At 38.9% G+C, this 27,677-nt stretch overlaps 1 protein-coding gene across 6 annotated transcripts; it reads left to right on the forward strand.

Annotated features, from left to right (window-relative positions):
* The first annotated feature begins 902 nt into the window (after window positions 1-902).
* sec31a (SEC31 homolog A, COPII coat complex component) lies at window positions 903-25,780 on the forward strand. Of its 6 annotated transcripts, none has more exons than XM_085414479.1 (28): window positions 903-1,138; window positions 2,248-2,327; window positions 4,348-4,471; window positions 4,565-4,763; window positions 4,864-4,959; window positions 5,838-5,978; window positions 6,085-6,227; window positions 6,641-6,740; window positions 6,842-7,003; window positions 7,669-7,821; window positions 7,920-8,150; window positions 8,246-8,320; window positions 8,414-8,455; window positions 11,447-11,746; window positions 12,655-12,769; window positions 13,275-13,453; window positions 13,536-13,662; window positions 13,846-13,991; window positions 14,782-14,955; window positions 16,295-16,531; window positions 17,398-17,499; window positions 17,993-18,095; window positions 19,218-19,574; window positions 21,206-21,261; window positions 22,399-22,644; window positions 23,504-23,623; window positions 23,710-23,781; window positions 24,319-25,780. In XM_085414479.1, exons 2-28 carry the CDS (start codon window positions 2,249-2,251, stop codon window positions 24,496-24,498), a joined length of 4,059 nt encoding a protein of 1,352 aa, XP_085270605.1. In that variant the 5' UTR covers window positions 903-1,138; window position 2,248; the 3' UTR covers window positions 24,499-25,780. The 6 variants fall into 6 exon arrangements, with proteins under 6 accessions (XP_085270605.1, XP_085270603.1, XP_085270606.1 ...); XM_085414477.1 differs by having other exon boundaries at window positions 904-1,138; window positions 22,396-22,644; XM_085414480.1 differs by lacking the exon at window positions 17,398-17,499 and having other exon boundaries at window positions 904-1,138; window positions 22,396-22,644.
* The last annotated feature ends 1,897 nt before the right edge of the window (window positions 25,781-27,677 follow it).

Raw genomic sequence — 27,677 nt, forward strand, 5'->3', positions numbered from 1 at the left:
TTTGTGACATTCATTGGCTGTTGCTACTTTTTTAGTACATATATTAAAACAATGCAGAAAAATACATTGCCTCTGATTCTCTTTACTGTTAGCATTGATAGAGTCAGACGGCTAATGTTGTAGATAAACTATAGTTACTCTGGTTCTATAGTTATGATTTTGTCCTACTGCTTTATCGCTATTTGGTGCTAATTTGTTTTAAAAAATTGGATTAATCCCTCCCCAAGATATTTGAACAGTTGTTAAGTAGGTAACTGAACAAGATTTAATGACAATTTGAGTCAAAACAGGCAAAAATATTTTATAAAATGTTATTTTTGGCCTGTGAGACTTCTTTTGTAGACTCAGCAAATCTGGACCTTTTTCTTAATAGTCACTCTGTTAGTAACCAAGTTTCTAAAGATAGAATTTAAAATGTGTTTTATGTTATGTGCAAAAAATTAAATTCCATGTAGTTTTTATGTATAAAGCACCAAAAGATACACCTGTTATTTATTCCTATCGCTTAGGTGCCCTTTTTATGAGTGTCAAGTGGCTTAAACAAACAAAAAGGAATCACTCCTTTCAAAATGGTGCCGTACAAGAACTGAATGTGACTGAAAAAATAAAACCCTAAAAGAACAGCAAGAATGCCGAGAAAACTACAGCTCGAGTCACTGGGAGCAAAATATAAATGAATGAGGGGTGGCTAAAGATTTTTGCATATTACTGTAAATGAAATGCTGAAATACTTTAAATGATATAAAGACCGGTTCGTTACTATTCCTACTCCTTAATAAAGAAACACTTTAAAATGATAAATGCTCACATAAAATAGTTATTACTAATATTTTTAGCGTTTATTATAAAAATCTTAACATTAGCATAAGTTAGCAAACAGGGAGAAGCTCCCCCGGAAGTCGTTCTTCTTCGTGGCAGGAGGAGGCTGTTGCTTAGTGCCACGTTGATGGAGACCAGTGGGGACGTGGAAATCTGTCTTGAGTCCGCAGCCGGGACCCGGTAGCCTCTTCTTCTGTTTCTACAGCTGTAAATCCCTGAGCAGAATCGAAAGGGGAACCTGTACGGGCGGAGACAGTTAGTGTTTGCCTACTCTTTTTTTAATGTGTGCGTTCATGTGAAAAGAAGAGAAGAAGAGAAGGTAAGCTGCTTTAGTGAAGTAATAAGATCTGTGTGCGGGTTTGTGTGAGTGTGTAACTGTTTCTTCTCTCATATGTCCCTGCAGGTAGCTAGCAGGCTTCTAAACACAATATCTCATTGCAGCTGCATTAGTCCAAGCTGAACCATGTCGTAGTAAACATGTACAAGAAGTGACAATAAATTTACGCGCATTTCTCGTATTATTCGAGGCTCATAAACGACACGGCTGTGTGGCTTTTAATTGGTCCACCAGCTGTTAGCTTGCTGCTAGCAAGGACTTTTATTTTGTAATTTTAACCAAACGACTGCAAAACTTCTTTTAAAGCTAAATGTAGCATTTCTGATGTCCTTTCCCGACACAGCCCCGAGCTACACAAAGCGTGTGATAATTAGTGCCAGTCAGAGCAGGCCTTTGTTACTCTGTAACTAGTGTATTTATTACAGCAGCAAGATGAATGGGAAAGCGTGTGTAAAACTGTAACTACTTGTTTATTAAGCGGTCCGCTCCCCTCGATGTAAAAGAGACAGATTCACACTTTTGAAAGTCGTTATTAATATGGTATTAAAATTCTTTGATATTGTTAGCACACCTAACGGAAAATAATCCATAGCAGTCCTGCAATAAATGCAACTCCATGAAGATGTTGTGTTGTGGTTGAACTGATAGAAAAGTCAACACATAAAAAGTTATCAATATTGATTTTTGTTTCCACAGCAGATTTCTGCTTATATATCCAGCCTGTCATAAGTGTCTAATGAACACTTAACAGTGTTTACAATGTGGTAAACGATGCTATAACTCAAATAAACAATTCAGTAAGATTCAGCTGGAACCTCTAAAGCTGGAACCTCTAAAGTGATCATACCTTGGGGAAACGCTAAGAAAAAACTGCACATGTTAACCTTTATAAAGCTACCATTAAAAAGCATTGTATTTAGCCACTTCATTTGAAACTGATCGTTTAAGCTCTTTTTTATTGTCATAGAAACGAAACTACATGAAAGGATTCAATATCTGGTTATTCTGAACGCTAAAGTGAGAGAAAAGTGTCATAAATAAATTGTAATAATCACTGCACAGTCGTTCAAACTATGCCCTTATTTCTCAAGGATGAAACTTAAAGTGATCAACCGCACAGCCATCCAGAGCTGGAGTCCTGCACAGCACCACCCCATCTACCTGGCAACAGGTATGAGCATGCAGAGAGCATCAGTACAGGCGTGCATCTGCTGCCGTCTGTCACTTTGACATGAAATTACATCATTTATGTCAGTTACTTCAGCCATTTTCACAGCCTCTTTAAGTGGAAAATGACATGTTTAGTGTTGTATATTTAGGGCTGCAAGCATGTGGGACATTTAATCATGTGAAGACGATGCAGGCTTCAGAATTCTCTATGAAGTTGTCCTTATTATGAAAATAGCAGGAGGCCAGGGCAAATATTTGTAAAAGTGGGTGCTATCAGTGAACTTTTAACCCATATTCACTAAATAAGAATGAATGATAAATCAACTCCGCACCTCTGGAGACAGAGTTGTTATGGTGTGACTGTACAAACTGTAGTTGGTGTTAATGAATAGAGTATTTTATCTGTAATTTACACTTAATGTGATGCTACCACATTTTCTGTTGTCAGGACTGTAAGGCACATGAACTAATACAGTCTCTCACCATCCATTTCCATAGTCTTTAAAATGCTCCGCAGCTCTCGTCAGGTTTTTTTTGAATGTACACCAACAGAAAATGTTCTGTCCCATTTCAGCTGGGTTTTCTTCTGTTTCAATTTTAGCCATCATACTGTTGTTTAATCCCTGTTTTACATATTTGACATGATATAGTAAATGTATTAGATAGTAATTGATCATATGAGCTATTCTTATTAGTAAAATACACTTTTAAAAGAATTTATTTAACTTATTTTTGCAGAAATAGCTGGAAGGTTTTTTTTCCTCAAATAATGAGCAGTACCATGCAGATATGTAATATCACAGTTTAAGAATGGATGGATACTAGAAAGGCAAAATTTGCCAAATAAATGATGCTGCACATCCCCAAGAATCAGTTGTATGAGGGATAAAATGCTCTGGACTGATGATATAAATAGAGCATTTATCTTAACAGCTTGTTTTGTTTCCTTGTTTGCATATTATTTTTCACACTTGATGATGTTTCAGATCATCAAACAGGTTTTAATATTAGATAAAGATAACTCAAGTAAATACAAAATGCAGTTTTTAAATGATACAAAAACATTATCCAAACCTACCTGGCCCTTATCAACCGGGTTATGCAGCAGGACAATTTTCGAAAACATACCACAAAGTCCACTTCTGAAAGTCTGATTCAGATGGCAAGGAATCGGCTTGTTTAGTGACCTTAAGTACACAGTGAGATTAGGAACGCCTCAATCGCTACAAATAAATCTGGTAAAAGCCAGCACGTCTCTGGTAAACCACTTAGTATTAGTGTTACAGTTAGGCTGAATTTTATCTACATGCTGAACAAGCATAGTTTCTGTTACCTTTCACATCTAATTTCTTACATACATTTTGACTTTAGAATCCATTTGTTAGAATATTCCCCTACAGATGAAAATGAACGGTCGAAAAATAAACAAGAAAACAAAAAAATAAAAAACAAGTGAAAAGCTAACTTGCTTACCTAAGCATGGGTTCTCAGAAAGCTATGAGACACAGGAATGGAGATTTCCTCACTACTGCAAAAAACCTTTCTACATAGTATAAGAGTTTGAAAAAACAAGACAACTGCACTTAAAGTTTTGTGAAGATGTTTCATCTCTCATCCAACAGGCTTGTTCAGTTCTGTGCTTTGTGAGTTCATTATTAGGGAAGTAAAAAGAGGAAGAATGCTAAATGATCACAATAACAATCCCCTTCACAAATATTGAGTGATAGTGGATATATTCATCCAGTGGTGCAGCTATTGTTGAAGATCAGAAAGCAGTGACAAATATCCATAACAATTTTTAATAAAAAATGGGACTTAAAGGCTTTATTGTTTTTATTTTTATGTGATATTCTTCTAATTTCAATGTAGGACAAGAAAAAATGCAGATTTTTACAGCAAACCAAAGATTGTAAATTGTTTGGATTATGCGTTGGAAAAATGGCTTAATCTATAAACATAGCTGCATATAGAGTTTCTGTTGCTTTATTAATTGTTGATGTTTGATACCTGTATTCCTGCAGGAACATCAGCTCAGCAGCTGGATGCCTCCTTCAGTACCAATGCCTCCTTGGAGTTTTTTGAGCTGGATTTGGCTGAGCCATCTCTGGATATGAAATCATGTGGCAGCCTCTCCTCCAGTCACAGGTAGAATAAAGAACTCTCCACAGTAATATTACTGATTTTCTATTTTTCGTCCTGCTGTTAATCAGGGCTTCTTCTTCTTCTTCCTCCTCACAGATACCACAAGTTGGCGTGGGGTCCATATGGTATGGACTCCCAGGGTCATCCCTCTGGTGTTCTCATCGCAGGTGGGGAGAATGGCAATGTTATCCTGTACGACACTGCAAAGATAATGAGCGGAGAGAGCGACGCCATCATCGTTGAGAGCGACAAGCATACAGGGCCAGTGAGAGCTCTGGATGTCAACCCTTTCCAAGTATGGTGCTTTTCACCTTGTGCAAAGGATTTCAGCTTGAAGCTGGGTTTAAACTCAAGGCAGTGACTCATTTGGTGTTTTGTGTCCTTTTTTCCTGCAGACAAACCTTGTTGCATCAGGTGGAAATGAGTCTGAAATCTATATCTGGGACATGAATAACTTTGGCTCTCCAATGACACCAGGACCTAAAACACAAGTATGAAGAATTTTAGCCCTTTTAGTCTAGAACTTACTCAGCTTGACTCGGCTCAGCTGAACTTGGTTTTTAGGGTTTTTTGATAGGTGGTAGTATCTCTTACTAAGTGCTTTTTTAGCACCTACTCGGCCGGGGTCTGAAGCGATCTGAATCAGTCCGAAAGTGTAACGTCAACAGATTGCACGCCACTGATTGGCCAGTCAGGGGCATCACTCGATGAGTCATAAGAATGACTCCTTCACAACAATCAAAACTGCCATTTTTTAAAACCTTCTAACAAGGGAAATGGCTACACAAAAACCAACACCGTGGTGCTCAGTGGTTTTAGAAAACAACCAAAACTGAGTTGAGCCGAGTAAGTATTAGTGGAAAAGGGCCATTACATAACAACAAAATAAATATCTACTAATAGCATTTTCCATTTTCACCCAGTTGCATTTTTAACCAATGTCGGTCTTCTAATGATCAAATATGACTAAAATGTTTTCCTTTTCAGAACTTTAACTCTTTAAATGTCAGTTTGTTTACAACATGCCATGGTTAATTTTCACTATACTAAATGTGAGGCTGAACATTTTGGGAGAATTACTACAGTTAGTGATAAATCCATAACTAGAATCAGCATTAATTTGGATGCTTTTTTGTTGTAAGGACTACACAGTACCTTTCCACTGTCATTTGTACATTTCGTATACTTAAATGTACCATTTAGTGCTTTTTTGGTATTACTCTGCTATTATATCATCATCTTTCAAATATTTTAAGTGTCAGTTTTATGTTGGGCACAGTTTTTCTCAATTCATGTATCTAATTAACATTTGTATATGACACTAATGAATGAACAGTCCATATGAATGGTTTATGTTTTTCTCTTAAAGCCAATGGAAGATATCAGCTGTGTGGCTTGGAACAAACAGGTCCAACACATCTTGGCCTCAGCCAGCCCGGGGGGTCGAGCTTCAGTGTGGGACCTCCGCAAAAATGACCTCATTATCAAAGTTAGCGACCACAGCAACAGAGTACGTTGTCAGAGAAACCCTCAACATGCTGCATTTTCTCCCAGTCCTTTGGCTCTGTCTACTCAACTTAAACAGTCTAAGATCACTGTTGCGTGTTTCTTTCCAGATGCATTGTTCTGGCTTGGCTTGGAACCCAGAGGTGGCCACTCAGCTGGTCTTGGCTTCGGAGGACGACAGGATGCCCGTCATCCAGATGTGGGACTTACGATTTGCTACCTCTCCTCTCAAGATTCTAGAGCATCACTCAAGGTAAGCACTGATAAATCAGTCTAAATCTAATCTGTTTTATACTTTTTCTTACTGATAACAAGTCTCCCTAAAGACCAAAGCAGACTAAATGTATCTTTATAACAAGCTTTATCTGCGTATCCAGAGCCCGATATATCATATTCCTTTGATCCATAAGCTAATATAATTCTAAGATATAGCAAACACTTGAGCCCACTTACTCTTTCTTGCTGCTGGAATACTCAATGTAGCATCATTGTTAAACTGCTGCCGACTAGTCCATAAAATACAGTTTCCTCCTGTCTGAGCTATGTTTGCGAAAACCTGCAGTGCTCAGCTGTACCATTAGAACCATTAGACCTTTAAATAGTGTTGATAATGTGGAATAAAAGATTGTAACTGTGCTCTTTTTCATCTGACGGTTCATTTGACAGGGGTATCCTGGCCATTGCCTGGAGCTTAGCAGATCCTGAGCTGCTTCTGAGCTGTGGGAAGGATAGCAGGATTTTGTGCTGGAATCCAAACACAGCAGAGGTGAAAATTCTGTGTGTGTGTGTGTGTGTATGTTTGTGAACTGACAGTTATCATTTCATGATTGCCACTGAGGTTGGAAAGTCATTTTCTTGAATCCTCAGGTTCTGTACGAGTTGCCCACCAGCAGCCAGTGGTGTTTTGACATCCAGTGGTGTCCCAGAAACCCCGCTGTGTTGTCAGCCGCGGGCTTCGACGGACACATCGACATCTACTCCATCATGGGAGGGAGCAGCCAGGCACAGAGCCAGAGGCACGCTGACCAGGTAAGATTAAGTCTCCTGAAATAAAAGTATTGTTTGGGGTTTTTTTGGCATTTCGCCTTTATTGGATAGCAGTAGTGAAGATATCTCCAAAAGTTGATTCTGTTCATCTGGACGTAGCGTTTTCAGTGGGAGAAACGTTTCGTCACTCATCCAAGTGACTTCTTCAGTCTCAGCTGACTGCAGGTTTCCCCAATCTTATAAACAGTACATTTGAATAATGACTGAAACCAGCCCACTGAAAGGACAGTGGGCTGGGAGTGAATAGTGAAGATAGACAGGGAAGCGGAGAGGGAGGGAGAGTGGGGAAGACACGCAGCAAAAGGCTGCAAGTCAGACTCAAAAGCTCCCAGACTGAGCTAAACCGACGACTGTTAAAGTATTGTTTTAAAAACAACATTTAAACATTTAAAACAACTATAAGAGTAGCATCATTTATATTAGACTTACAGTTGGGTCCCTGAATATTTGGAAAATGACACAGTTTTTTATAGCAGCTTTGCCTTTGTACACCACCAGGGGGATTTTAAATAGTCCAGAGCAAACTTTCAGTTTAATGTCAGCTTGAAATTAACCACACTTATCCTTTCTCTCTTTTTTCAGAGCTGTGAATTATTTATTTTTGTTCATATTAATTTGTCTACCTCGACTCTGTGTGTTTCTTACAGATTAGCAACTCGTTTGGGAACATGGATCCATTTGGGACAGGGCAAACATTGCCTCCCCTGCAGCTGCCTCAGACTCCAGCTACTCCAGCTGCAGTCAACCCCCTGAAGAAGCCACCCAAGTGGATTCGCCGACCTGTGGGAGCCTCGTTTGCAGTGAGTCCTGTTTCTTTAAGCTTTGATCAAAAGTACGGTGAGACTGCTTTTCTTTTTTTAAGCACACTTGAAATCTTTTTTGATTTGTTTCCTTTTAGTTTGGTGGGAAGCTGATATCTTTGGAGAATACAAAACCAAACCCCCAGCAGCCTCAGCAGCCCACTTCTCACGTTGTGCACATGAGCCAGGTTGTTACAGAAACAGCTTTTCTGAAGCGCTCCGACCAGCTGCAGGCCACTCTGAGTTCAGGTAACTTCGTGGACTTCTGCCAGGAAAAGATCGACGTGGCTGAAAATGAGTTTGAAAAAACTGTTTGGTCTTTCCTTAAGGTATGAGGAAGCATTAAAAAACACAATTTTTAATCAATAATGTTTTTGCTGAAATTTGTGTGGATAATGCTAATGTGGATGTTATGTGTTTTAAGGTTAATTTTGAAAGTGACATCCGTAGCAAGTACCTGGAACTTCTGGGGTACAACAAAGAGGAGCTGGCTTTAAAGGTGCGACATGTTATCTGTTCATCTGCATGTGAAATATGATGCTACGCATGTTTTTCAGTTGAACTTGTGATTAATTTATCCATTTGTTGTCAGATTTCAGCAGCACTAGAGGAGCAGTCTGCCAATCCCCTGAAGGTAAGCTTGTCAAAGCAGCTAATCTTATATTGTGAATTTTAAAGGAGTATCTCAGCATTAAATCTCTTTATGGGGTATCAGAGATAAAGGATGCCACTCTGATGTGTGTCCTTTAAAAGTGAATAAAGATGAATGTGACAGTCAATACTTAGTGTGATCACCTTTATCCTTTAACATAGCCTGAAGTTTGTTAGCAAGCTTTCTTGTCATTTCTTTAACTGCTCTTAGTAGTTTTTTTCTGTTCTTAGTTAAGATGATCCCACACTCCGCCAATAATGTTGAGATCTAGGTTCTAGGAATGCCAAACAACACTGATACTGATAGTGTTTTTCTATCCAGGTTTGCTTTTACTGCACTGGCAGTGTGTTTGGGATCATTGTTATGGTGAAAAATAAAGCTGGTGCAAATCAGATGCTTTCCAGGTGGTATTGCATTGTGAATCAGAATCTGATAGTACTTTTCTGTGTTCATAATTCCATCAGTTTTGACAAAATCCCCAGCACCACTCAGTGAAATGCAGGTCTAAACCATAACATATCCTCCTCCATGTTTTACAAAGGGCTGTAGACACTCTCTCCTAACCTCCTCTGTACAAATTGATAATGATGTGAGCCAAAGATTTTAAATTCAGTTCTTGTGTAATTTGGCATACCTCAGCCTTTTCTCCCTGTTTCCCCGCCTTTCTGATGAAGCTTTGTCAAACAGTAGACGGATTAACTGAAGGGCCAGATGTGTCTCTCAGGACCTGTATCAGGTCTTTGCTGGATTTATTTCTAATTCTTATTAGTTTTTTTAGATCTTCTTCTTTTGTCCTCCACTCTTCAGTTTCCTCAGTCTTTTAAAGGATACACTACACACAACCTGTGTAAAAAATACTGTTTTATTCTTGTCAAACTGTAATATCTTTGACATTTTTCATAGATTTAACTTAAATATGAAATGGGAACAAATGATATGTTTTTGTGATGGGCTGCTAGTAACAAAGTGCATATGCATGTAGACAACACCCTGAATGAAAAGGAAGCAAAAAGTTTTTCTGGTACAAGGACTGATAATGTGTGAAAAAGCAGCCAATGTCCAAAGACATAGAGAAGCCGGGAGAAGTACTTCTCAAGGCCACTCATTGGAGAGCCAATGAGAGACTTTTGCACAGTACTGCATGCACAGGAAAGTAGTGGGAAACACACTAACTAGTCAGCTAGCATCCTCCTTCAGATATTTTTATGTCTGTGCTTTCTGAGCTGTGCTTTCTGAGCAGTCCAGGTTTGAAGTTTTCCTTTGGTGTAAAATTGCTGGAAAAGGACTATTGGCTTGCCACATCAGATTTTCTTATTTAAACAAGCGTCATGGAGATTTGTAATTTTTAAGTCTCTCCTGAGACTCAGCCTATTCATTTATGTCCTCTGTAATGGACATTTGTTTTTGGTCTATATCTTTTGACTTAAGTCCCAGTGTGCTTGAAATAGGACATCCTGGCCTTTACAATTATATCTCATCTGTTTGCTCCAAATAGGCAGGAAATCACCAAAAAGTTAAACTGAAAGATATTTTTTCCCCTCAATCCTCACAAACAAAAGCAACTCAAAAAAGTCGAACCCTAATCCAACAAGAACTCCTGCTTTTTCAACTTTGGAATGAAACCTTTCCAGGCTTTTCCTAGTAGCAAGAAAGAAATATGGATATCAAAACATTATTGACATGATTCTGGCTCATCTGACATTTCATTCTGTGGGTAAAGCAGCAAAATTATATCTCAAATCGGTGAAGTTAATAACAATTTGTAAAAAAATCATTAAACATAATGTTTGCAGTCTAATGATGAATAGTAGCAGTTTTATACTGGAAAATGTATCACTAAACCGCTGTTCAGGTTTCCAGACAAGGACTACACACACAGTGTCACCACTTTCATAGCAGGAAGACTTAGCAGCTCAATAATGTAACATTTCCTTCAGGTTTTGTTGGACTCCAAAAACTGAACTGAAAGACCGTATCCCATCACGCTCACATTTATCAGGTGCACACAAATGCAACACTACATGCAACATTAAACATAATGAAAAGCTGCTACAAGGGTCAGCCTGCCTCTTTAAAAGGATGTAGCTGTTACCTTCTAAAAAACTTCCTATGGTCTTGAAATGTTTGTCTTTCCATTCCAAGACCATTTCTTAAATGAGCAAAGTTTTACATTGATGTAAACTTTTTATTTGCTCCTCACGTGTATTTTCACGACACTGCTATGCTATGCAGTCCATATTTCACCCCACATTGGTCTCCATTCAACTCAGCCTGTTCTGATCTGTTCGCATTTGTTCACTGACAGAAGAATAAAAAAGTCTGACTGATTGCTGCTGGCAGTAATTACAGCTTGTCAAAGCCTCAGTTCACGGCGGAAAAGATGTAAAGTGTTTGTCTCTGTCTTATGTTTTGCAATATGGGAAGTGTTGTAAGCAACAAAGTCGTGTTTCAATGCTATAAACTCAACTTCGCTTTTTGACTTTACTCAGAGGAAGCTCGACATTTGAAAGTCACAATCACAGCAAAAAAGTGGAAATTCTTGAGTCTGCAGTGCCGCACACTTTAGGAAAGCACTCTGTCACACGCGCTTGTATGCACTGCTCACTTTCTGTATAAATGTATTGCAGTGTTTATGCATCTGCTTCCACCAGTGACCTCAAATAGGAGCTTTACTCCAGTGCTAAATCTAGTGATTTTGCTTTTGTCTTCATTCTCTGACATATGGAAAATAATATTGTCTGACTTAGGTTCTGATCCCAGTTTGAAATTCACATTTCCCTAAATGTTGATTTAAATCCACTTTTTTTTTTTTTTTTTTAGCTGAAACCAATTAAATAATATATGCCTGACCTGACTGCCCCAGTAAGCTGAATCCATACTGTTTCTGGTGATGCACACATCCCAGCCTCAGCCTGATGTGGCAGATCATATTATGCAGTTGACTCTGAATCCATCTCCGCCTCTTCTGTTCAGGTGGATGTGCCCGCTCCAGCCACGCTGCAGCCATTAGCAGACCTCAGCTTCATGCCGCCTGCTGACACTCCAGAGGCAGCATTTGACATGATTGCTGCTGTAAACCTTCAGCCTGCAGCCATGCTTGATCTCAATTCCACTCCTGAAGCAGAGGATGAGGATACAGCAGCACCAGCGGCAGATCCAGAAGATGCTCTTCGCAGTGAGCCATATGCAAATTTGGATCAGGTTCTCCCAGAGTTGGAGGTGGATGAGAATGAGAATGAGGAGGAAGAGGAGGAAGAGATCCCCTTAGATCAGGTACACCTTTGTTTCCCCATTAAAAAGAGCTGAGCAGCAAAGTTACAGGAGTGCAAATTTTTTAGCTGTTTTCAGTAATGAACTTCAGATAATTTGAGGAGAATCAATACAGCATTATTTCCACAGCTGTCCATGAATTAGTAATAAAATGTGATTAAGATAATACATTGTTTAAATTTATAATAGAGAAAACTCAATGAACAAAAAATACTCCAAAATCATTTTGGCTGTAATGTGGAGCTGTCACCAAATATTAAAACAACCTATTGGAAACTGATTGAACACTACGGAAAGCTGAAAACACCTGTCTGGGTGTGTATATTTTTTTTATAATTAATGAACCATGTAATCTGATTACTAACACTGTTTGACTCTTCATGCAGGAATAGATGGATTCTGGGTTGGTTTTAGGCATGCTCAAGGGGTTAGTCCAAACTGAAATATCTCAGAAAAAACTATGAATTGTTATAAAGTTTGGTACGTATACCCTTGTTGCTATGGCAACATTTACTTGATTGAAATAGCAAAAATTTGGCACAGGTATCCACTGTGCCAGGAAGGTGGAGGGCTCACTAAAGTTATCATGAGACTGGCAGTTGTTGTTTTAAATGAAATATCTCAGCATCTTTGGGGTGGCCTGTCATGAAGTTGTTGATCCCATGACTTTGCATAATCTTACATTTCTGAAATTTACAAAACTAAGGACATTTCAGTGAGTCTCAGCTGCACTTTATAATGCTAGTGAGCAAGTGTTGGCATGGTAACCTGCTAAATTATGATTATGAAACTGTACTGTTACTAAGTTTAGCCTCAGGGCCTTTCATTATGTTAGAAAATCTTTAGTATCCTGGAACACTTGAAGGCTGGAGAAAAGATTGAAGCATCATTACATGTTTCTGTTGTTACAGGAGATGACAGCATCAGTTGATGAGGAGCCCATTCCTGCTGAGACATTAGCCCCTATTGAGGTCCGAGCTCCAGCTCCAACACCAGCAGGAGGGGTCAATCTCAGCATTAGTCAAGGTAACAGCACTATCAGTGTTTCAACACATTAACTCAGTAATTTGTTGTTTGCCCTGGGATTTTAACCATCATCAAATTGTAACGGGTATGGATATGTGGCAGGCAGCAAGGCACCAGAGAGTTGAAAAAGAAATCCACTAGGAGGTGGATTTAAGTGGAAACTTATACTCTTCTGACTCATTATTGCTAGTATTTTCTTCAGTATTAAATGAATCTAGTTAGAGATGTCTGAACTTTTAACAGCTAAGTCTGCTGCTTTTGAGGATTTACTTTTCTTTCAGTAGAGGAAGAAAAAGCAGCTCTTTATAAAAGAAAAGCTCAGACATACTTTTAAAGCAGACAGCTGTTATATGATTATAAATTGGTTGAAGGTCTCACACCAGTAAAGACAGAAGCCATTCGAGGAGGGCTTTGTTTGTTGGACATGAAGATGTCACACTTATGAAGCTCACACCTGCCACTGGGTTTTTTCCTAAACATAATGGGGTTTTTTATTTCTTGCCAGATGTGGATGGGCTCATCACACAAGCTCTGCTGACTGGAGACTTTGAGGGAGCTGTGGAGCTTTGTCTCCATGACAACCGATTGGCGGACAGCATCATATTGGCCATTGCTGGAGGGCCAGAACTTTTAGAAAAAACCCAGAAGAAGTATTTTACAAAATCACACAGCAAGATAACCAAGGTGACAACTGGGGGAAACTTCCTTGAGTGTTTTTTGATTAAGAACGTGTTACTGGTGTTGTAATTGTGTATTTGTCCTGCAGCTGATCAATGCAGTGGTAATGAAAGACTGGCACGACATCCTGAAGACGTGTGACCTTCAGAACTGGAAGGAGGCTCTGGCAGCCGTCATGACCTACGCTCAGCCTGAGGAGTTCTCTTCCCTCTGCGGTTAGTTCACATGTATTTTGTTGTTGGATATCAGGGGGTCGATCACCTTTTTTAAGGTGAAGACTTACTGTTTGAATTTAGTATTTAGATTTTCTTCTCTATCCAGGCATTTTGTAAATTCTATATAAATAAATCTATTTTCTTTACTTACATTCAGTCCATCCTGATTTTCAATTTTTTAAGACCTTCTCGGGGACAGACTGGAGGCATCAGAAGATGCTAACCTACAATCCCAAGCCTGTTTGTGCTACATCTGTGCTGGCAATGTGGAGAAACTTGTCTCTTGCTGGACCAGAGTGCAGAACGGACACTTTCCTCTCTCACTGCAGGTATAGAAGCTCTGCTGCTCATGTTTTGTTTTTTAAATGTGTAGTGGCACATGTTTAGCTGCTTTGTAGGTGGCAGAAACAAGCTTATTAATGCTTTTCCTTTGATTGAACAAATTTGTCTTTTATCTTTCAGTTTTGTTTCTTCCAGGAATATGTCTGGCTTTTTAGCTGCTAAACACTCCTCTATGTTCACTAGCTCTCTCCAGCTGTGTCTTTCTACTCTTTGTTGATTAGCAGGAATTAAACAGTGGCTTATTAGAGCTTTTACAGTGGGAATGAACCAAAACAATCCTATTTTGAGCTTAGGACAGTCACTACCTTTCATTTCGTCATTTTGCGTTATATTATGAACAAAAATATTAATTTTACTTTAAATCTGTGTTAACCAATATTTTTTGTATTAGTAATGGCTCAAGTGATAAGTCATTGCAAAGAAATTCTGAGGAAAATCTTCACCTAACCCTGCAGTGTCCCTGCATTTCCATTCCAGGACAAAACTATATGCTACCATTCCAGCACCAAAGAGCACACAGACACAAGTAGCAACTGGCTGGTGAAGACTGTGAAGTGTTTAGCAGCTAAAGAGACAGTTTTCTGGAGACAAAAATAGAAAGCACGTCCTAAACATGAAGCCAAATTAAAGTAGATAAAGTTGCTGGTTAAGTAAACAGGGAGCTTGTGGATTATGAACTGTTTATAGTTGGCAATAAGCCAATATTTCTCGAAGTGACCATTGACATATTTAATTAATGACGTTGTCGTGCTCATATATTGTGCCTCTGTGCCTCAGGACCTGGTGGAGAAAGTGGTGGTGCTGCGGCGTGCAGTAGAGCAGACCCAGCGCTCTGGCCCCGCTGCTATCGGCATCCTGCTAGCTGAGAAGATGAGCCAGTATGCCAACCTGCTGGCCTCCCAGGGCAGTTTGGCCACTGCCATCACCTATCTGCCTGACAACAGCAACCAGGTATGTACACAGCTGCTGTTTGTTGCACCTGCTCTCTGAAAAGTGTGTGTGTGTGTTTTTTTAATATTTTAATATTTGGGAGTATTTGTCCTTAATGAGATATAAATTTCCATGAATACACTCGGCCTAATCATCCCTGCTGTTTTTCATTGTTACTGGTTATAAGTTTGTTTTCATGACCATGAACAGAGTCTATGGTATTAATTAAAAGCATCAGTTTAAACGAAGCATCACTGAACTGGACTGCTCCACCATTTTAGTGCTGTTCTTACTTAGGATTACATGTCTGTCTGTGCAGTGCACCTGTACAGGTTGAAATGCTGCTTGCTCACCAAGCTTGTTAGTGTTGCTGTTAACAGGACTCTAACAGTTTTACATTAATAAAGTTCTTCTCCATGCAAACATCCAGACATTTAAATGACAGTAAATGACCTTTTTCACGTTCAACAATAGAAATTTAGATTTTTATATAGTCAGTTTATATATTTTTTTTGTCAGTTCTTATATTAAGACATCTGAGGGATTCAATGTGTTGTTAAACCTCTTTACATTGACAGGTTTGGTTCATTTAAGGTTAAAGGGGGCTCTATGAGACCCACAATGTGAAATGAGTTTGACATCACAGGTTTGGACCATCAGACCCCAGACAGACATGGTCAAATAGAGGGACTTAAGCGAAAAACCTTACTAAGCTCATTTCTTTTTTACTTAAATAACAAATGGAGTTATTTAATTTGTCTGTGTGCAAAGCAATAAAAATGTATAATGTTTTTCAGTCTGTTTAGTTTCATAATTCTTAATCTAACCGCATGGGGCGATCGTGGCTCAAGAGTTGGGAGTTCGCCTTGTAATCGGAAGGTTGCCGGTTCGAGCCCCAGCTTGGACAGTCTCGGTCGTTGTGTCCTTGGATGAGACACTTCACCTGTTGCCTACTGGTGGTGGTCAGAGGGCCCAGGGTGGCTGTGGCTACAACGTAGCTTGCCATCACCAGTGTGTGAATGGGTGAATGACTGGATATGTAAAGCGCTTTGGGGTCCTTAGGGACTAGTAAAGCGCTATATACATACAGGCCATCTTATTTTTTTTTCTTAAATAATAACAGAGGTACCAAACATACAAACAGTAAAAACCATTTTATTCCAGTATTTTTTTGATGGCATGCACACTTTTTATTGTGCTCAGTTATTGGAAACTACAGAAGGAAAAAAAAATGAAGTGATCAGTTGAGAAGTATTGCTGTTACTGGTGTTTTTTGAAATCATTTATTATCATTTAATATGCAATGTAGCTTTCCTGATCAAGAATGACAGGCTCTAACCAGGTCTTTTGCTCCATTCAGGTTGCCATTCAGCAGCTTCGTGACCGTCTCACTCGGGCTCTTGGGCAGCAGGGGTCGGCTCCTGGAGCTTCAGTGCAAACCCAGAGAGCTCCATCTCAGCTGCCTGCCCCTCGGGCTCAGCTTCGGCATCCTTACACCCAGGTCCATCCCACCATGGTGCCTCAGCCCACCCCAGCAGCACCAGTCCCCATGCCTACATCCGCCTCCGCCCCAGCACAGCCACAGTATTACCAGCCAGTATGTTCCGCAGAGCTGCCACTACATCTCATAACAGTGTTTACACACAGATCTGATTTTCTTGGTTCTTATCTCTCTATCATTTACTCTGATTTGCATTTGTTATGATTTTATTGACAAATTTTTTATACAAATGTATAAACTACCCAAGAATAAGATTCTGAAATCCAGCATAAACATACACAGTCTTAACTACACTGTAATAAAAAATTGGATTTAAAAAAGAGATACTGCAAGTAAGTGATCGCCACATTTTCCCACATTAATGAAAACAGATGTATAACCATTTTCATACAATATAATACAATTTCATAGAATATAGTTAACATAGTTTCTTTTCTTGGGAGTTTTGTTTATTCAACAATGTCTGTCTTTAAATCTAGGAAATGAGAAGATCTCTCTCTCTTAGCCTTAATTTACAATTCCAGTTCATGTGTGTGGATTAATCTGTTCTTTGATGTGTTCATGTTGAATCTTGCTTTAAGTTTATATCAGACCTGAGGGCAGACTGGTCTATTTCCTGTTCTTCCTCTAAATTTGACATCTCCACACTTACTAACTACCTGACAAAGTGCTCATTTTAATTTCCTGATGTGTTGTAGTCATTTCATCATTTGCCAGTCCATTCTTGCCAGGGTTTAAATGACAAGCTGTGGGTACTTTTATCAGCATCTGGGCAATTTTGTTACTGTGTCTAAACTTTCTTTCAGGATGTTGTGTTCTTGTAATTTGAACCTTGGCTCGTATAAAGTCCTCTCTTATGTCCACCCGTCCAATGTTTGTGCATTGTGGCGTTGTTTGGTGTGTGCTCCCCTCCCATGCTGCGGCCATCATTGGTATGTGCCGTGTGTTTCTGTGTGCTTCAGATGAGGGCAGCCTCCACTGTCACCTCCTGGAGTAACCAAACTCCCACAGCCCTCCCCAATGTCCCTCCTCCTCTTCAAGTAGGCAGCGCCTCTGACCAGAAGGTATACTGAGCATTACCGCCCATTCAACCTTGACACACACTTCTTTTTGCAATTTAAAAAGCTTCACTGAGCAGGCCAAAGGTCCACATCCCAAACCTTCCCATGGCTTCCAACCCTCATTGCTAGCTACAGCTACCATCACTGAACTTCCTGTTAGTATGTTAGTACTTCCGTGGCTACAGTGCATTCAAAAGCTTCATTCAATCTGTTTCTGCTGCCGCCTCATAATTAATGTGAATCACTGCATGATTTATAGCTTACTCTTCATGGTTTAAAACAAAATGCATGCCCTTCTGCACAAATTAAGCTTCACTGAAGTGCGGTTATTGCATCACTTTTATCTGTGAAAGTTCTTTTAACATAAGACTATTCTGCCCTCTAGCAAAACTAAGCTTTATTATAATCACTACATAACTTGCTTTTGTAGAGCACAGTGTTGATTCTCAGTGGACAGAGGAGGAAGAGTTCAGATTTGTTGTCCCTGCTTTTTCAGGTGGAGCCTTCAAACCCGATGTACGGGATTCCAGCCTCAGGCACGGCTGCAGCTCCTCCAGTCTCCTCCCCTCCTGCCTACATGTATTCTCATCAGTACCAGCGTAAGTGTTTTCACTTCCAGAACTTAGCTGTCTATCATGAGGGGCATTGGCTTACGAAAAAAATAGATTTCATTTTAGTAGAACAACCTTGTCTTGCACATTAGGCCCAAATTTATCAATATGTATATATATATTTTTTTCTGTATTACTACATTAATACACACACATACCCTTGACAATACAATGCACAGTTTGTGCTTCATTTGGTGGTTTCAGTAAGAAACAGTTTACCAGCTTGCACATTTCAAACACATTTGATACAGTTTTATTCAAGTTTTTTTTTTTTGACCTAACAAACAGGAATATTCCTACAATATGATCCAGTTAGATGATCATGGGCTACGAAATTATATTTGTTGATAAAAGTTCATCAAATGGGCTCAATGTAATACCCGTTTTCAACTACAGATACTAGAAATCTAATTACTATTTATCTTTATAAGCCCCGAGTCATCTATCTGCAGTTCCGGCCTGCAGTGTAATCATCAGTGTACAGACAGTTATCTCTGGGTTACTGAAACCATGAGGAAAACTTCAAAACGTGATGATTATATAAAAGTTGCTTTTATTGTCTCCTTTCTGTGATTTCTGGCTACAGAAGCTATTATTCATTGATGATGCACACTGAGCTAATTTCATTGAACCAAATCAGACCAACATAATGAACACACAAGTTTGAGCTGTGCAGGTTTGATCATTTTTGGCATATTTTAAAGCTGCACTTACAAGAAAAAAAAACTGGTGTTGAAGCACTGTACTTGTGAACGAGGTTAGGTGGAGCATGCGCTCCTCCTTCAGGCTGCAGTGATGTATGGGGAAATGAATCAACAGTATCTAAATGTTGTATAAAGGAGACAGGATTCCACCAGTTAATCTATTTGTGTATTCTTTGAAACACTAACAAGTATTTTGCTGTTTAACGCTAATGTCGGATCTCTTCTGTGCTGTCATACTTAATCTTAGTTACTAACAGGAAGTGAGAATGTTCAGTTTGTATATCTCTTTGTCAAAACATTGAGTACTTCAGCATGCTCTGCACTGTAACCATCCTGTTGCATGGTGCACTTGGTTTAACATGCAACAGTTTTTTCACTAACAGAACATCCTCTGTGTGACTCCCAGCTTACCCCCAGGTCAACCAGTACCAGCATGGAGCTGGTGGCATGCCTCTCTTTCAGCCTCTTCAGTACTCCTCTGTTCCTCCTCATCCACCTCCTTCAGTAGAGCCATCCTCCCCTCCTCAGCCCCCTGGCTTTCTTTCTGAGTACACACAGCCCGTCCAGTCTCAGCCAATATCTTCAGTCTATCCTGGACAGCCTCCCATCAACCAGTGCCTGTCCTCCTCTCCTCCTTCCCAGCCTCTTTTCTTTCCTAGCTCTTCTTCCTACTCCACTCCTCCGTCCTCTGGAGTTTCTTTCCAGCATGGCGGGCCAGGATCTCCTGTGTCGTACATGCCTCCTCCACCGAGTGGAGTCTCAGGTACAAAGATAGACAACAAGCTGATCCCCGCCTCTCAGAGAACAGGTCTGCATGCCTCTAATCACCCTCACTGTCACTGTGCTCCTTACAAATTCTCTCAGCCTTTAAAACTAGTAGGATTCCAGTTTCCTTTGTTTACCTACACTAACAGTTAATATCATATCTAGTTACTAAATGAATTCATTTCATTAGTGTTAACCTGCAGTGCAGGTTATTACATCTTACCTGCTATAATGTGAATAATAACAGACTTTTTCTGGTCACTATTAAATTAAATCTTAATTATCAAAGCAATTTGCATTTAAATGGTGCACTGGTTATACAATAGTAAATATGTTTTCTGTTACTGTTTACAAAAAGGGAACATATTGGGTGTCTGAAGGTCATTTCTCACAATAAAAGCACTCAGAATGTATTATCCACATAGACAGTAACTTTAAACCCTAAATGGCAGATGTTTATGTTGTAAATGTAAATCTTACAATACTTACATGTCCCATACAATTATGGGTAGGTTTCATATTTAGCAATGATTTTCAATTTGCTTCTATTTACCTGTGTCATCTTAGTATATATGGCAGGAAGGTATGCACAAAAATCAATTAAATAGTACTACAATGGAAATTGAATATGCTTTCTGCATTAAGCTAATATTACGCCTATACTTATTCCGGTGACATAGCACAACCAGATGATATTTTATTCAGACAGCAGTTCAAGTGTGAATCAATAGTGTCCTGCTCTAAAAGACTGCAAAAAGCAACAATGTCACAGGTTTTTCTACAAGACAGTGATAATCGAGACTGTCCTTTTCTGATTTGTTGGGAGAATTCACCAACTATGAACACGTAAACAAACCAGACTACTTTTTTTCCCCATAGATAATAGTAATCATACAGTTTAAACTGTGTAAAAATCAGTGTTGTCCTATGGCTGAAAACATTTCCAACTGAAGCTGAGAGAAATGCTAAATGCTCAGATGACAGAGTTGTTATGGACACAGCCAGGTAATCATACTTTTTACAGTTTGCATGGCTCCACAGAGTATGAGAAAATCACGGGTATAATTGTGACCTGCTTACAATCACACGTGTAATAAAATCCATCTATTCTGGAAGAAATTTGCACAACATTTTTTTTGATACGATGCAATCATCTTTAACATTCACAATAATTAATGAAAACCACAGTGAATACTCACTCTTTTAAACATAACAGAATCTAATGATTATACAAATCAAAGTTTGGTTAACAGTGTGTTTTTGCACCTGTTTAGCATTTATAAGCAGTTTAATTCATGGTATGTAACACAAAATAATGTCACTTTTAAATGATAAAAGTTAAATTTTATTGAACAATGTCATAATAGGTGGCAGCTGTTTAAACATTTAAGGAATGGCACCGTAAAGCAGTGATAAGTGATTGTTTTCATTGCTGAAAAAAAGAATTAATGATAAATACTGCGCATTAATAAAGAACTAAAAAAATGTTTATAGCTCCTTAGAGATATATCATAGTCTGTTATCAATAACCAATTAATGTGGTTATATTTTTTAAACTTCTTATAAATGCTAATAGGGGGACTTGTAATAAAAATTCAAAACATGAGACAGATTTGTTTTCCATTATAGGGCCTCAGAACGGCTGGAATGATCCTCCAGCCCTGACCCGAGCCCCTAAAAAGAAGGTAGGTTTCATTAATCAGAGTTTGAGTGACACATTTTAGAATTAAGACACATTTATATTACTCTGTTGCTGCTGTTCGACAGGCAGTTTGAGGAGGTAAATTGATTTATTTGTAGTTATTGAAATTGTTGGATGAGAAATGCCGTTTTGTGGTCTGTTTATACCTGATTCTGCCTAAATAATGTGAACATTTTGCCTGTCGTTGTTCCTCTGGACAAAGGTACCATTATCTGAAATATAGAGTGAAAATTGAAAAAACGCAATGCAAGCTGAAAACTGAGGCAGTTTTAGTTTTTATGGTAATATGAAACATTTTGAGGTAACTCAAGTTATGTATATATATATATGTGTGTGTGTGTGTGTGTGTGTGTGTGTGTGTGTGTGTGTGTGTGTGTGTGTGTGTGTGTGTGTGTATATATGTTTTAACACATAAAAGATCTTTGACAATTAGCTATTTTGAAGTATGTGCTATCATTGTATTGTTTGGCTCTATATTTTCTGTTAATACATAATAAGATTCATTATTTATTTTACCTATGACGACTGGCCTTGTACGGAGAATTATTGTTATGACAACAGACCCAGTACTGAAGTAAAGTCAGTAACAGAAAAGGAGTCTTTGTCAAAGAAATCATTTGAATGAAGCCAACACATTTCAAAAGAGGCAACTTTTCCTTTGAACTCCCTCTTTTCTGGCTTATGCCAAGCTTCTTTAGAGTTCATTATGGATAATAGTACAAACTGATGTTTTGGTGTGCTGAATTTGCTTTGTCCAAAACAAAATAAGACAGGCAGAGTTTTTATATCATTTAGGCAGCATTAGTTGCTGATGAACAAGCTCACACGTGCTGATCTGTATTTGCATTTACACAAGTAGAACAGTGAAAGTATGAAAATATGTCCGATGCTGTCAGTTCTAATTATAAAACTGCAACAACTGCAAAATAATTATACTTTAAACATGGCGTGGGTACAACATTTGGCTAGCTAACTACTGGAACAGTTTGAGAATTGAAGATGGATTTCTGGACAGTAAGGAATTCCACATCTGTAAAGTTTACATCTATGTCTGTGTTTAAGTTACAGACAGACAGCCATGACAGAGTTTAAACAAACTGTGCTTACTTCTATTCAGCAGGTTCCACAGAGCTACAACCCTCCTATCCCCATCACTGCTCCCATAATGACCCCGCTGGGCACTGACCCTCAGGCACAGCCAATGTCCTCTGGGGCTCCTTCGGCCATGATGCAGGGCCAACCCGGTGTCCAGGTCCCCTACTCAGGCATGCAGCAGCAGCAGCTCTCCCCTCCACCTATGAACCCTGCAATGCCAAAGACCAGCATGGAGGGTGCACCAGGAGCACCCACTGGAGATGTGATCCAAGTAAATAACTCTCAGGTTTAACTAAATGTTAAACCATAGATTGTATATGATATACTGCAGATGGTTGTCTGGAGAAAATGATATATCTGTGTGTTTGTTTTTAATTGTCTAGCACTGCTGCTTCTTACCAGATTTTCATTGCCCCAATAGACATACCTTAGAATCAACTGTATTACATTATACATGCCCCAAAATGTATTTTGTAACGTATTCCGTTACGTTACTCAATGAGAGTAACGTATTCTGAATACTTTGGATTACTTAATATATTATCATGCTTTTTACAACTACATGAATGTACTATTGTTGTGTGAATTATTACTTTTACTGAAGGTTACTCGCCATACCAATAGCAACTAGATTTTTAAATCTTAATATAAAATGAGTAACAGTAGGGTGGACATTAGGTAAGGCTGCACTTTTTTCAGCGATCTTCCGCGCGTATATAAGACAGGTAAAGGGACCTCTGGCTAATACGTCGGGCTCCGTGTCGGGCTCGTAGCCGAAAACTAGCTTTACTTTCTTGTCTGGGTCAACTTTCTATACATATATTATATATTTACATGCTTCTATCTCCCGTTTCTGGTGGGTGACATCTCTTACTTTTCGACTCTTTTTCTCCCTCCTCGCGCTCACAGACACATAACGGGTATGGCAGTCCATTCTCCCTGCAGCATGGACTACACTGCCCATGAGGCTACATTCTTTAGGGCGATGCCTGTAACACTCTGCCTGTTGCCTTCATATTAAATCATTTTTGTGAATAAGTTTTTGAAATTTATTCTTTTAATGATGAATGATTCACATTTTTATATTTTTGGTAAATACTAGTTGACACGCCTCTTACTTTACCCTTCAGCCTCTGCAGTCCATCCCTGCTGAGAAGATCATGAAGAAACCCATACCTGACGAGCACCTCGTCCTAAAGACTACATTCGAGGGGCTGATCCAGAAATGCTTGGCTGTAGCTACTGACCCTGTGAGTCTATGTAATGAAATTAACAGTGCAGTTCAACAAAGTGAGCCCTTAGATGAGTAACTGAGTGTTCTTTGATCTTTTCACAGCAAACTAAGAGGAAGCTTGATGACGCGAACAAACGTTTGGAGGCACTCTATGACAAACTCAGAGAGCAGACAGTGAGTATCCAGCACACCACTGCAGAGGTCAACAGTGAATCTTGCCTTTAACAAGAGTGTGAAATGGTTGTTTGATCTGTAAAATGTAAAGAAAATAGTGAAAAATTTCTCACAGCCTAAAATCATTTTCTGTATTTAAATTTAGTCATCATAAGGTTAGTGTGATACTCCATGCACACATCTGCAAGTGCCTTGATATGCTGTGAATTTACAATGTGCACATTGTCTCTAAGCAGACTAGAAAGATAATGAGAACCACTTAGTGGTGAAAGTAAATTCTGATGTTTTGCCCAATAGTCAAAACATGAAGAAATTTGACCTCCGGAGTTTAAACAACTCAACAGATTTTCACATGAGAAGCTCCTTCTAAAAAGAGGTGTTTCATGTATAAAGAAATAAACATATTATAAAATGTAGTCTCAGTCAAAAATTCATGCCATCAACTGCCTTATAATGACTGTTTCCCAATTGGTGTTTTGCATTGATTTGCTACAGTTGGCCATTCTACTGATGTAACTCTGCTGTTCCTCTGTGCAGCTCTCCCCTGCCATTGTAGGAGGACTGCACAACATAGCCAGGAGCATAGAGTCCCGATCCTACACAGAGGGCCTCAACATCCACACCCACATAGTGAGCAACAGCAACTTCAGCGAGACTTCAGCGTTCATGCCTGTACTCAAGGTGGTGCTGACGCAAGCCAACAAACTCGGTATCTGATGAGGCTGAAAGTGCCAGCAGCTCATTTGAGTGCTGGACCACAGGTGGAGAGAGGCCGGACATGGGTCGATCTGAGTATTAAAAAAATAGTTTAACGGGAAGCTTGTTCAATGCAAGCAATGAAGAATTATGTATGAAAATACTGTTAAATTCTTCTTTGTGCCATTCACGTTTCTCAAACAGAAGCCATGCTGTCAGTTGCACTCAGTGGTGAAAGTAAATTCTGAGCCAGTTAAGGGGCTACCTATCGACTGGCTGACAAGCAGACACTAAGCATTTATTTTTAAATCAGTCAACAATTAATACACAAATGTGAAAGATATGAATCAGGAATAAAAAGTGGATAAAGCAAAATAAAGATAATGAATTTTAAGGGCATTCCTGTCTGTTGATAATCAGCGAATCGTGGCAGACTCCTGATGCATGCTGTTGGCTCAAAATTTATGCAGCTGTATCGGCCTGTTCATCTTTAAAGTCTTTGAACTTTTGTGCACTACACTAATGCATATATACCTTTAATTCATAAATATATCTAAATTTTTCTCAAAACTACAAAGTAACACTTTAGTTGTACATACAAATGCATCATTACTTGCATGCATTTTGCAGTTGACCTGCAAATAAGATTGCAGATATAATCACTCATTTTACCAGATAGAACATGAATTTGTTAAAAACATGGCATTATAGTGACAGTTAGGGTTAAAGCAATACTACGTGCCACATGTATTTGGAGTAAAATCAGTATGTATCAAATGCCAGTTATTTTTAATGCATCTACTATGACTTTTGTTTAAACTTTAAACCCTTTTTTCTGCTTTCACTGACTCACTTTCACCACGAGTGTTACTACATACAACACATTGGACCAAGATACAGTAAGTGTGTGGGATATTTCAGTGCAGAGCAGTGTAATCCCAGGTGTTGAGGACATTGATGTTTTACTTCTTTTGTTTGTTTGTTTTTCAGTGTAATAATAAAGCTCAGCAGAGTGCAATGGACCTTTCAAAAACAGGCTGTGCTTTTATTGAGTTTTTAAGTATGCATGCGTAAACAAATGCTAGCAATCGCCTTCCCTGACATTGGAATTAATTATCTGCTAATTAATCAGACCTCAAACGAAACTGGAAGGAGACTTGTACTTGATTTTCATTCCAATTTTGACGAGGGCTGAAGTCTGAGTGGTCAAGCTCACGTTTATGTTGTTGATAAAACGAAAACAAGTCTTTGTTTTTGATTGACGACATGCAATATTTTCAATAAATAGTATTTATTTACAGTTTGCATTGTTTTTTATTTTGTTTGTGAAATGAAAGATCATTAGTGAAACGGCTGCAGAAATTCTGGTCATTTATATGTGTTTGTGTTTATAACACAATCAGAGTTTAAAATATAATGCACTGTTACACATGCAACTTATTGTTAATGCAGTTGTTTTTTGGAACACTTCGGGCCCCTTATTACCAACTGACTATCTTTTAAACATCACAGCCTAGCTGAGTATTGTTACTAACAATATTCATTTCTTTATGCCCACAGTGTACTGATCTTTACATTATACTGCCGGTGCCACGTCACAAAGCTCAAATCATCTCAAACAGTTTAAGACAAGCTGCAGAACACAGGTCATTCTTAAATGTCCTCCATACAATGTACAAAAGACTTTCATGATAATACACCAAACTTTATTTATTTATTCATCAAAGGCTTATCCAGTCCAAAAAAAACAATAAGAGCTCAAATAAAAAAAATAAAAAAAACACTGCTGAGTGAAATTTTAGCTGTACAAACTGACACAATTACAATCAATAAGAAAACTCTCGTCTCTCCAACAGGGTACTAAAGAACACGTTATTGTTCACACACTGTTTACATTCATTTAAAGCCAGAGCATGCAATACTTAAATGATAAACGATTAGGCGTTGAATGAGGGAATTCCATCAGCTTAAATAGCAAGTAGCTCAGATCATTTCCAACAGGTAAGTTTGTCATCGCCAGGTGTGCTGACAGCAGAAGCAGGAAACGGAGCAAGGACCCACCTCTGCAACAGAAAGTGTGGTTAACCACACACACACACACACACACAGGGGAAGCTGGAAGGAAAATGAAGAGGAGGCAGGGACAGAGTGAGCAGCACAGAGACTGCAGGACCACGACAGTATCCCCCTCTTAACTGGAGCATTTTTTTTTACCAAGAAGCTGGGAGCTAGAGTCTGATGATGGTCAGTATTAGATTATTCTGTTATTATATGTTACCTTATATATGTAATCAAAGTAGTTGAATTAGAATACTGCTGTAGATCACATTATACCCTTTAATATAGAGTGTGTGAGCTGTATGTAGTTTAGTTCTCATTATACTTTTGAGTTAACAGAACATATTCACATATTAGTTCATTAGATAAATGTGCATCACTCTGTATCCTTGATCTGCTGGGAATGTGTTACACTGTTTTCTTGACATGCTTAATTGTTGAATCATGAAGAGAAGGTTGTAAGCAGGAGACTCTGTGTCTAAAGACAGGGGAGATAGACAGACCACATTCCACACCCCCACCTTACAGAAAGCAGAGAAACAACTGCCGAGGTCATAACTTAGGCGCTGTAACAGAGAAAAATGTGATGTTTTGGCTTTTACGACTAGCTGGGGGCCACTAGAGACTATAAAAAGCTGAGCAACCCGTCACCATTTTGAGACATGTGCCTGACCCTCTGGTAGCATCTCTCCCGTCCGGACGTTGTAATGCTCTTATTGTTGAATTGTATGGAAATAAATGATTGTTGATTGAGCATTTATACACCGAGTATTGTCCTTCCTTCAGCCCAAAGATTCAAAGAATTGGGAAAATTCAACAACTTGGTGCCGTGACCTGGATCTTTGGTGTGCTGAGGAGGTGCAGATTTGACCTTTGGTGAGATCGTGAGGCGAGGTGAACAGAGGACCGGTCCAAAAATAAAAAGGTAAGCACAGCCTGTTGTATTATAAATACCAAATGTGCATATTGGGCTTTCCAAATTAATCTGTTCACTGAGTCACATGTATTTTCACAGTAAATTTGTCGGTGTCTGGTTTTTGGCGCAAGATACTAACAACATAAGTTGAGGCTGAATTCCAGTGTGTTAAATAAACTGCTTCTACCGAGAAACTAATAAGACACTACGTTGAGCTAGTTGCAGT

This window comes from Rhamphochromis longiceps, linkage group LG7 (assembly GCF_057381845.1).
Source record: "Rhamphochromis longiceps isolate RC_006_pf linkage group LG7, R_longiceps_female_GT1.1, whole genome shotgun sequence".
Lineage (NCBI taxonomy): Eukaryota > Metazoa > Chordata > Actinopteri > Cichliformes > Cichlidae > Rhamphochromis > Rhamphochromis longiceps.

Bases quoted from the DNA above. Each gene is read 5' to 3' on its own strand.
- sec31a (XM_085414477.1), top strand. From the start codon at position 2,249: ATGAAACTTAAAGTGATCAACCGCACAGCCATCCAGAGCTGGAGTCCT. The intron at 4,960-5,837 runs GTATGAAGAATT...TTTCTCTTAAAG, and splicing joins CACCAGGACCTAAAACACAA to CCAATGGAAGATATCAGCTG. The intron at 17,500-17,992 runs GTATACTGAGCA...CTGCTTTTTCAG, and splicing joins GCAGCGCCTCTGACCAGAAG to GTGGAGCCTTCAAACCCGAT.